Genomic DNA, 10,094 nt, shown 5'->3' with positions numbered 1-10,094 from the left:
AAATATTTTGAAATAAACATTTTGTTTTGAAGCAACAGCAAAGACAGTGTGTGTGAGCACCTGTTTGTACACCAGTGTGAACGTTTGTGTGCACACCTGTGTGTGTGAGCGCTTGTTTTCATAGGGCTCCTCCATGTAAATGTTTAATAGTGTGTGTGGGGGACCACAGTCCCATCCCGCGAGGCATGGAGCAGATACGGCGGAGACACGGGTCCCAGACATCCAGAGGCCCCCCAGAGCACAGGAGTCTCAGGAGAACCACCACAGGGACAGCCCCCCCACCCCAAAAGGGGCAGCGGAGAGCCCAGAGGGGGGTCATCTAGCAGCCCCAGTGCAGACGCCCCAGGGGGCCGTGGTGACAAGACCGCAGGCTCCGCCGGCGGTCGTCCACTCCGAGGCAGTCCGGTCCCTGGGTCCAGAGATCCCAGGGCCCCCCCCCATCCACCAGCCGGTGCCCCGCCAAGCCAGGAGAGTCAGATCCCGCCCAGCGACCGCCGCGAGTGAGCCAGCGCTCACCCGAGCGCCCCACCCCGGAGCGAGAAACCAACAACCCACCAGCGGCCGGGGGCACCCCACAGCTGTGTGTGGTGGCAGAGCGAAGGGGGCCTGGGATGTTGAGGGAGGTGGAGTCTAGGACCTGACCTGACACCTAAACGTAGACAGCCAGGCACACACATACACAAACATATATTCCCACCCTCATACATACAAACAAATATTCACACACTCACACATGTAGACACACAAAAATAGACAATATACCCACTCACACTCCCCATATACCCACTTCCCTCCGCCGTGGGGACAGAAAGACCCCCCCGGTCCCCGCAGCAGCGGAAAGGACCACCAGCCCAGACCCCGACCGAACGGCCAGCTCCTCCTTTCAGCCCCCGGCCCTGGACCGCGGATAGAGAACGGGGGTGTGGAAAAAAGGAAGACCCCCGCTTCGCTCCTCCCGCTCTAATGTAGTGTTGATGTGTGTTGTTCTAAGGTGCTTTAAAACAAGCAAGAACCCTAAATGTCTACGTGCCACTTAAAATTGGGAAGTGGGCACTGGCACCAGAGGTAAGGCTGATTAAACAGCCCGCCCTCTGGACGCCATTCAGAGTGCCCACCCCCAAGGCCCTATATGTATGTGTAACATGACAGTAAGTAATGAGAGTGTCTAAGATGTGATATAAAATTGAGATGCAGGTGGTCACAAGGAGACAGGAAAGGAAAACCTCCCCTGCATCCCAGCAACACCCCCGCACCCCAAAGCCCTACCTGTATGGTGTTGTGATGGAGCGGGAAGAGGGAAGCATCGGGGATGGGGAGAAAATAATCAGAGGAGGCAAGTACCCCCCCCTTGGGACCAGCTCCCCTACTGACCCCCATAGGCACCCCCGTTGCCCAAAAAAAAAAAAAAAAAAAAAAAAACACGCCCAGGGCCGGGGGCCCAGGCCCATCCAAACCAGGGCCCATGGCAGCGGCCCCACCGGCCACTGCAGAGCCCGGGGCAGCCCACCAGGCCCCACAACAGAGGGGAAGACGAAGGAAAAAAAAAAAAAAAAAAAATTACTCCCACCCCCACATTCAGTCGACTCCCAGACTACATAGAACAATAGACACCCAAGTTAGGCCCGTCCTCCTCCTGTAATGGACCCCCCCTGCAAAGAGGACACTTGCAGATGGTAGAAACACACCCACCAGCTGAAGAGGCCCCCCAGTTCTACCGATGCATCGACAGGCTTCTCTCATCTTTTTAAGTGGACAAACTTGCACAATTGGTGGCTGACTAAATACTTTTTTGTCTCACTGTATTATTAGAATTTTACACACATACACACACACAAATTAATGGAAAGACTGTTTTACTGGAAAAAATTAGCGAGCAACATTGCTAATGACATTTGCTTGAGCACATACTAACAGAAACACTGCTGTAAAGAAAAACAAACAAACAAATCAACCTGCACTTTACCTTTAAAAAGAATTGCACAAGAGCAGTCTTTCTGTGTAAAGCAGAGTGTGTGTTTAAAGCCAAGAAGAAGAGGGGGTGGGGTGGTGTAAAGGCGAGTGCGTGTGTAAAGGGGCATGTAAAATTACGTGCACACACACATAACAGGCTGATACAGAGAAGGAGAAAATTCAATTCAATTCAATTTTATTTGTATAGCGCTTTTAGCAATTTTCATTGCCGCAAAGCAGCTTTACATAGTCAAAAGAATTATTTAAGTTTGTAGTTGAAAATGGATCTTTAACCTCTCTAACAAGACTTTCTTTTTCTTTACCTGCACGCACATGTGTGTTATAAGAAACAGTACACAAATGCTGTACACACATGCTTACAAATAAAGTATGTTTTACGCACACACACATTGTCATAGTGTTATACTAAACAGTACATGCATGCACGGATGTTGATTATACCAGTGAGAAACAGCCACTAAGACAGAGCAGGAGAGAAGATTACCCACAATTCCACAGAGCAAAACAGAAAAAAAATATCGGCTCAGTTATGATCATGTGACGCTTAGCGTTAAAACAAGAAGCGCATGCCTGATACATGATACTCGGTACTCATAAACCAAGGCTTGCTTGTTTTTCAACTCAAAAAGTATTATTAAAAATCTTTGCTTACCTTGATGCAATGCCTAACAAACCCTGTTAATCTTATTCTGAGTATTGTTAAATGTCTTTTGCCAGCATAGACAGTGTTTGTGTTTGTGCATGAGTAATAATAGGCAAGTTGTTGTTTTTACTGTCTAGTTTCCTTAAACCATTGCAATTTCTTACAAATAATTTAGTCATTGTTGATCAATAAATATTCATTGGTCTACAAGCAATATTTAGGAAACAGAATTATGCTCAAAAATAGCTAGCATTCTTTAAAAAAAAGCAATGTCTGCTCTTGTACATATTGTTTACATGTAAAATGGGGTTATATTTACTAACATGCGCACACACACACACACACACACACAGCCAGTAGACCAAACGCAGAGAAGTGTTGCTGCCAATCAGTGAGGATAGGAGCAACACAGGTGACCTTCTTGGACCAACATTTGGCCAACATTGGGGCAATGGACAAAATGACATTGGCCCAACCACTGATGTCAACACTGTACCCATGGCAGTGCATGCGTTGGATCAATGTTGGCATCAGTGGTTGGCCCAATGTCATTTTGTCCATTGGTCCATTGGCCCAGTCCACACATTTCTAGTTGTGAGAGTAATGGCCATGTTATGGCCTTCCCTACTATGGCCATATCTTTGAGCACTAAAAACCTCTGGACACTTCTGGTATGTTGCAGTGCTAGAATCTGTTGGCACTGAATGGTAATGGGTTCCTGGAAGCTTAACATTTAACTATTCTTTTGTCTTTTGCAGTTAGTTATTTGTTTTTCTTCTTCACAATTATTTTGCAACCAAATTGTCTAAGTGCAATAGTACTTTTATTTGTCCGGAGACAATTAAAAGACACTTAATAGCTTAAATATTTCAAGACTGTTGTATACTTGTGAAAGGTATTTTACAATGTTTGACTTTTAAGTGTCAGTTAAATCTCCTTTTTGGCCCATTTTGCCTGCGGTAAAGAATCTGCATAATAATTATGCATACCTTAAGCATAGTTTTTAATCAAGCATAGATAAATATCATATTATATGAAAATGCTAACATTTATAAATCATCCAATTTTATATAGCGTACAGTTGGATGCATAGAAGTAATGATAAGGTCACTTGCTTAATTGTGCATGCAGTGTATATAAATGAGTCTACCACCAGGGGGAAAAACAGGACAGCTCTGCACTACAACCACACCAGCCATACAACAACCATAATCTGCTAATACATCTTTAATAACCTCATCAAAAATGTCTTATACTGACTTATATCAATACATATTGGCCTTTTATTGTGTATATGTTTTCCCAAAGATTTCTTATTTTAAGTTTATGTGGTAAATACAATTTACACAATTAATATAAAGAGAATTATATAACAGAATGTAAAACACTGTTAAAATCACAAACACACACACACACACACACACACACACACACAGAAATATGATAATTACATTAGGCATTCAGCACACAATTCTGTTTTCTTGTTAAACACATTATTAATGGACTCATTCCCATTTAATATATTTCAAGTCTTTGTAAGAACATTTTATCCCATATTATAAAATGTTCAGCCATGAATAGACATTTTGTTGCAATGATTTGAACAGTTACTCATTTATTCAACAGGGTTGACTGGTCTTTGAAGTGCCATAGTACACCCACATATAAGTACAGCAATGCAATGAGATGTCGATAAACGAAGATATGTTTTGCATCCAAGAACTTTGTACAGTTTTACAAATAATAATAATAAATATAATGATGAAAATAACAAACATTTACTGTTTTTTTTTTTTTTAATTAACATGGGTTGATACAGCAGATTATATGTCAAAACAAATTACACATTGCATTTGGCTGATCTCTATTTTTTGCTTTTGCGGTTGTAGTCAATTTTATTAAGGGTGTATCTCTGAGGTGACCACCATGTCTTCTTGTGGCTATGATGGTGTTTAAAGTATTGTGGCGTGGGCGGGGTTTTGGGACTAGTAACCATCATGCTTTGCGGGAGGGGTTGTTAGGTGTTCACCCTGTCGAGGAAAGGTGGTTGGATTAGTGGCTTCGGCCAGGGTGTGTGTGTGTGTGAGTTAGAAGTGTGTCTTGTGATTGTGTGACTTGTTGAATGTGCCGTTTATGTGCTATGCTGAATAAAATACTCCCAGACATTTGCATTGGGCAGCAAGGAAGCTCACTCGTCTCTCCTAATCCCTTCGTGGCGGTGAAAAACGCCACAGTATGTAGGTTTTTCCCAATACACAGGCCATTGTCACTGTGTCGCTCAGACGATGCATGTCCCAATTACTCGCTAAAATCCTTGAATATTTCCTCCAAGTTGGGCATTAAAATCCCCAATTGTGATCGAGTCATGGTCAGTGTGGTCATGAATTCACTCATAGAAATTATCTGCTGTCTTTATTATTACTGTTGCCTTAGTGTGCCCATTGATAAAGCAGGCTGTACAAGCCTATAAGGGTTGCTGCTGCTCATTTTCCAAGGATCAAGCCATTCCATGTTTATGTCTCTTCTCGTGACCAGAAAATTGATTTTTGTTGTGATATTTGTTTTATGGGGATGTTCCTTTCTTACAGTCTTCCAACAGTAGCAAAAAGAGTGTGAGTGTTGTTTTATGTTGCTGTTTATACAGTAATGTTTAAGAAACTGTCTGTCTAGCTGTGGCTAGTTCCACATTGAAAGCATAAAGGCTGTCTTAATAGATGCTATAGTAAATTTCAAGTTTCGTCTTCTGCCACATACGTTCAGCTTTTCAACATTGTCTTTTTATATTCTGAACTGCTGTTAATTTTCTCCATGGTGATTTCTGTCTGCCCGCCTTTCGGGCGGACATATATAAACTTTGTTACATGCAGTTTTGCTTTATAGCATGTTTCATTCTCTGGCCAATAACTTCTAGGCATCACATGCATGCTATCACTCAGATTTGGGGTGTCATCATTTTCTGCTCTATAAAAAATTGCAAGTCATTTGATGTTTGTTTGTTTTTAACAGCGGTACACTCTTAAAAACATGTTTATCTTTATAAACCTGACAGAGTTTAACCAGTCTAATCTCTGTGAGCATTTCTCCTGTCCAGAGAGATTTGTATCTCCTGCAGTTTATATCTTACTGTATGTGTGTTCAGCTGCTGTGGTTCTTCTAACAGTTTGTGGAAATATGCTTGTCATCATCTCTGTTTTTCATTTCAAGCAGCTTCACACACCTACAAACACACTTGTGCTCTCTTTGGCTGTGTCGGATTTACTCATTGGCATTTTTGTCATGCTGCCAACATTTATCTGGATGATTGAGTCATGCTGGATTTTTGATTCAAGTTACTGCTTTTGTTTAATGATCATTTCTATTTTTCTTGGAAACCAGTCCATCTATAATATTGCTTTAATCTCTATAGATCGGTATTTGGCTCTGTCAAACCCATTTTTTTATACAAACACAATATCTAGAAGGAACATGTGCATTGTGGTTTATGTTAACTGGTTTTTGTGTCTGATGTATGCCATAGCAATCTTGTATTTTAATGGAAGCTTCATGAGTTCTCTAATGTGTCCTGGAGAGTGTTTTTACTTTATGAATAAGATTACATCTATAATGGATCTTGTGCATTCGTTTATATTTCCACTTTCTGTCATAATCATATTGTATACTCTGGTGTTTGTGATTGCTAAGAAACATGCCACTGCTATCAGAGAGCTTAATAATCACACACGACCTAAAACACAGAAAATCACCTCACACTCAATGAAATCTGAGAGAAAAGCAGCTAAAGTCCTTGGAATTTTAGTGTTTGTGTTTCTGGTGTGTTTACTTCCATATTTTATTTGCAGTGTATTAAGTGATATTATTAAAGTACAGCCAGAATCTCTTCAGAAAGTACTTATTATGATATATCTTAATTCCACCATTAATCCATTTATTTATGCTCTGTTTTACCCGTGGTTTAGGAAATGCATTAAATTAATTATATCTCTTCAAATATTTCAAGCCGACTCTGCATTAATCAATGTTCTGTCATAAAATAACATCAATAAACATGGTGTACCCAATTATCTTTTAAAATAATGCATTAATATACAGTCTTATTCAAAAGTTTAGGCCCTATTCGATAAATAACAGACTTTGATGTTTTTTCAATTGAAAATATGTTAACACAGTCACTCTTGGAAATGAAAAAATATTTTCAGCAAACATTGATGTATAGTTACTTCTTATGCCATCATTTTAAACAAAAAATAAAAAATAAAAACATTATTATGGCACTGTGTAAAAGTTCGGGCATTCTAATTGTTTCAGAATCTCAGATTCTTTTATAAGGTTTAAGACCTTAATCAGCTCATTAGATCTGATGCATTTTACAAATGCATTTTTCTTTGACTCTTTACACCTTGTGCACACACTTGCAGACACACAACAACCATGGGATTCTCGAAGCAGCTGTGTAAGACTCTTAAAAATGAAAGTTATTGATGACCACAATGCTGGAGAAGGCTAGAAGAGGATTACAAAGCAATGTCAGCTTGCGGTTTCCAAAAGAACACCTTGCCAACTATGCTTTGGGGTTCTGTTGCAGCCAGCGGCACAAGAAACATTGCACAGGTGGATGGAAGAATGGATTCCACTAAATACCAGCAGCAAGCCAATATTACACTATCTGTAAAAAAAAGCTGAAGCTAAAGAGGATGGCTTCTACAACAGGACAATGATTCTAAACATTCCTCAAAATCCACTATGGAATACCTCAATAGATGGAAGCTAAAAGGTTTTGGAACGGCCATCACAGACCCCTGATTCAAACATCATTGAAAATTTGTTTGTAGATCTTACAAGAGCTGTGCATGCAAGATATTTTACAGAACTAGAGGCCTTTTGCAAGGAAGAATAGGAGAAAATCCCAAGTAGAAAAATTTAAAGACTTTTATCTGACTATAAAAAGCATTTGCAAGCTGTGATATCTGCCAGAGGAGGTGTTACTACTGTAAGTATTGATTATGTGGGGTGCCTAAACTTTTGCAAAGTGTCACAATAATGTTTTTTTTTTTTTTTTATATTTGTTTAATTTATGACATAAAAAGTAACTATGCACACAGTATATTCAATAAATAAATAATTGGCACAATATACAGATTTAAAGACAGAGAAGAGTGATGATCCAATTCAATTTAATTCAATTCAATTTTATTTGTATAGCGCTTTTAACAATTAACATTGTCGAAAAAAAGCAGCTTCACACAATCAAAATAATTATTTAAGTTTGTATGAGATGTAAACGTGTATGAGTCCAAATGATAAGACTTGTTTTGATGAGCAACCCGACGACGACGGCGACTGCAGGAGTAGTAGACGTCTCCACTGCTTTAGAGTCCACTGGCATGCTTTACAGCACTGAATCCAATGCTTCCGCCGACCCCACTTTGTAATTTAATGAGCCTACCTTTTTATGGCTAAGTTGCTATCATTGCTTCCACTTTTTATAAAATCACTAACAGTTGACTGTGGTGTATTTATGCGTGAGGACTAGTCTTATTGCACTGGTGACATCCTATCATGATACCACACTGGAATTCACTGAGCTCCAGACAGTGACCCATTTCTTTCCCCAAATGTTCATAGGAGCAGTCTGGTGCCTGATTTTATACACCTTTAACCATGGAAGTGATTGGAACACAGAAATCGGTGATATAAATGGGTCAGTGAATACTTATATACAATATAGTGTATAGGAAATGTAACATTAAAAAACAGGTCAATTTCTAGGTTTTTTGTTTCAATTTGGGCATCATATGTGCTAATCAAGTTTGATGTCTGGTTCTGATTTACATTTTTGTTTTACATGATTCATAAATGTGAATAATACAATAATAAACAGACATGGTTTAAACAATCTGATTTGTCTCTGTAAGATTACGAGAGATTTGCAGACACTGTACAGTACATTTTATATTACTGTATGTGCTGTAGTTATGCAAACAGTTTGTGGTAAATGCTGTTAATCTTGTTTTCGCCTTTAAGAAACTTTACAAACTGACCAACAAATTTGTGCTATTTTTGGACCAGGACAGATTTTTTACTAGGTGCTTTAGTGTTGCTACTGTTGTTTATCTGGGCGGTCAAGGCATACATATGGTACAGGAACTCTGGAAAGCTTTTTGATGATGAACCAGTCCATCTGTAAGATGGCAAAGTGAATTAGTGGTTATGACTTTTGCCTTACACCTCAAGGGTTGAGGATTTTAACCTGATGGCCCATCTATGAGAAATGTACATGCTTGCTATTTCAAAATTCCCTGGCCCCTTGTGACACCATAAACATGATAAGATGGTCTCCAAAGAAAAGGGACCAGGCTAGTGATTCACAGATCTTCATTAGAACAAAAATAAAAATCTTTGATACCCTACATAGGATAGACATCTTGTGTCCCCACCCAGAAGCTTGGCCTGTGGACGGAGCTTTTCTGTGCTTGTGTAATACAGTAGCAAAAGAATTACATACAGTAGGTCTGTCCTTTATTGGACCCACTACCTGCAGGAGTAGTATAAGTGTCCAATGCAATGTGGATTGGATGGCATTTGAAAACAAACCCCAGCTACAAAAAATGTCAATTGGACCATGAAACATAGGTTAAAAATCTGTTAAAAAAGCAGAGCTAGTGCGGGAGGTGGAGGGGGATATCTCAATATATAGCCAGATATAGTAGTTCTCCTTTTTTGTTTGTCTGATAAAGACAGTTTGACACAACTACAGGATATTTCTTCTGGCATGGTTGTTTAATAAAGCTACTCACTGTATCAGTTAGGGTAAAATAAGTTGTTGCAAGCTAAAACATTACTCACTACATGTACAGTAATTATCTAATTGAAGGCCCCTACTTATTTGTTTAGTTAAATTCAGGTGGTGACTTTTTTTTTTTTTTTACCAATCAGGTTTTACCAATCGGTTTATAAAACCAAAAGGTTTATAAAGCCCTTGAATTTTTTTTGCATAACTATGTTTTAATAAATATTACAAGCTGGACTACAGAGGTTCCTAGGTGGATGACTGTATGGAAATGTTTTGTATGAACTAAAAAATAGAACAGGATCAAAGTTTCACTTTATGACTAATAAAAATAACACTCTGTCAGACCTATTACAATGATAATGAATCATGATTTGTTCAGAAAATATGTATATCACTTTTTTCTTAGTCTTTAGAGCACCATGGAGAAGATTTTTAGCAAGTGCTTTTTTATATTTGTTGCGAGGAATTTTGCCTTGTGGCATGTTTAGTTTTCTGGGCGATAACTACCAGACATGACATCATATCATGCTGTACTGTATCATGCTGTCACTCAAACTTAGGGGTGTGATTAAATTCTGCCTGATAAAAAAACAGAGCTGCTTAAGTCACAAGTCATTTAAAGTGACTGCTTTACAATGGTTCTATCAAATTAATAAAGGAATTCTTTACCCCTTTTTAGACATTACAAAA

General features: G+C 39.3%; 1 protein-coding gene across 1 annotated transcript; it reads left to right on the top strand.

The window, feature by feature from the left end:
* The first annotated feature begins 5,638 nt into the window (after window positions 1–5,638).
* LOC128516847 (trace amine-associated receptor 1-like) lies at window positions 5,639–6,643 on the top strand. The gene has a single exon (XM_053490594.1). The coding sequence runs from the start codon at window positions 5,639–5,641 to the stop codon at window positions 6,641–6,643; it is 1,005 nt and encodes a 334-aa protein (XP_053346569.1).
* The last annotated feature ends 3,451 nt before the right edge of the window (window positions 6,644–10,094 follow it).

The sequence above is a fragment of the Clarias gariepinus genome, chromosome 2 (genome assembly GCF_024256425.1).
Source record: "Clarias gariepinus isolate MV-2021 ecotype Netherlands chromosome 2, CGAR_prim_01v2, whole genome shotgun sequence".
Lineage (NCBI taxonomy): Eukaryota > Metazoa > Chordata > Actinopteri > Siluriformes > Clariidae > Clarias > Clarias gariepinus.
Note: the sequence above shows the minus strand (reverse complement) of the source record. Positions and strands in the feature narration are given on the sequence as shown.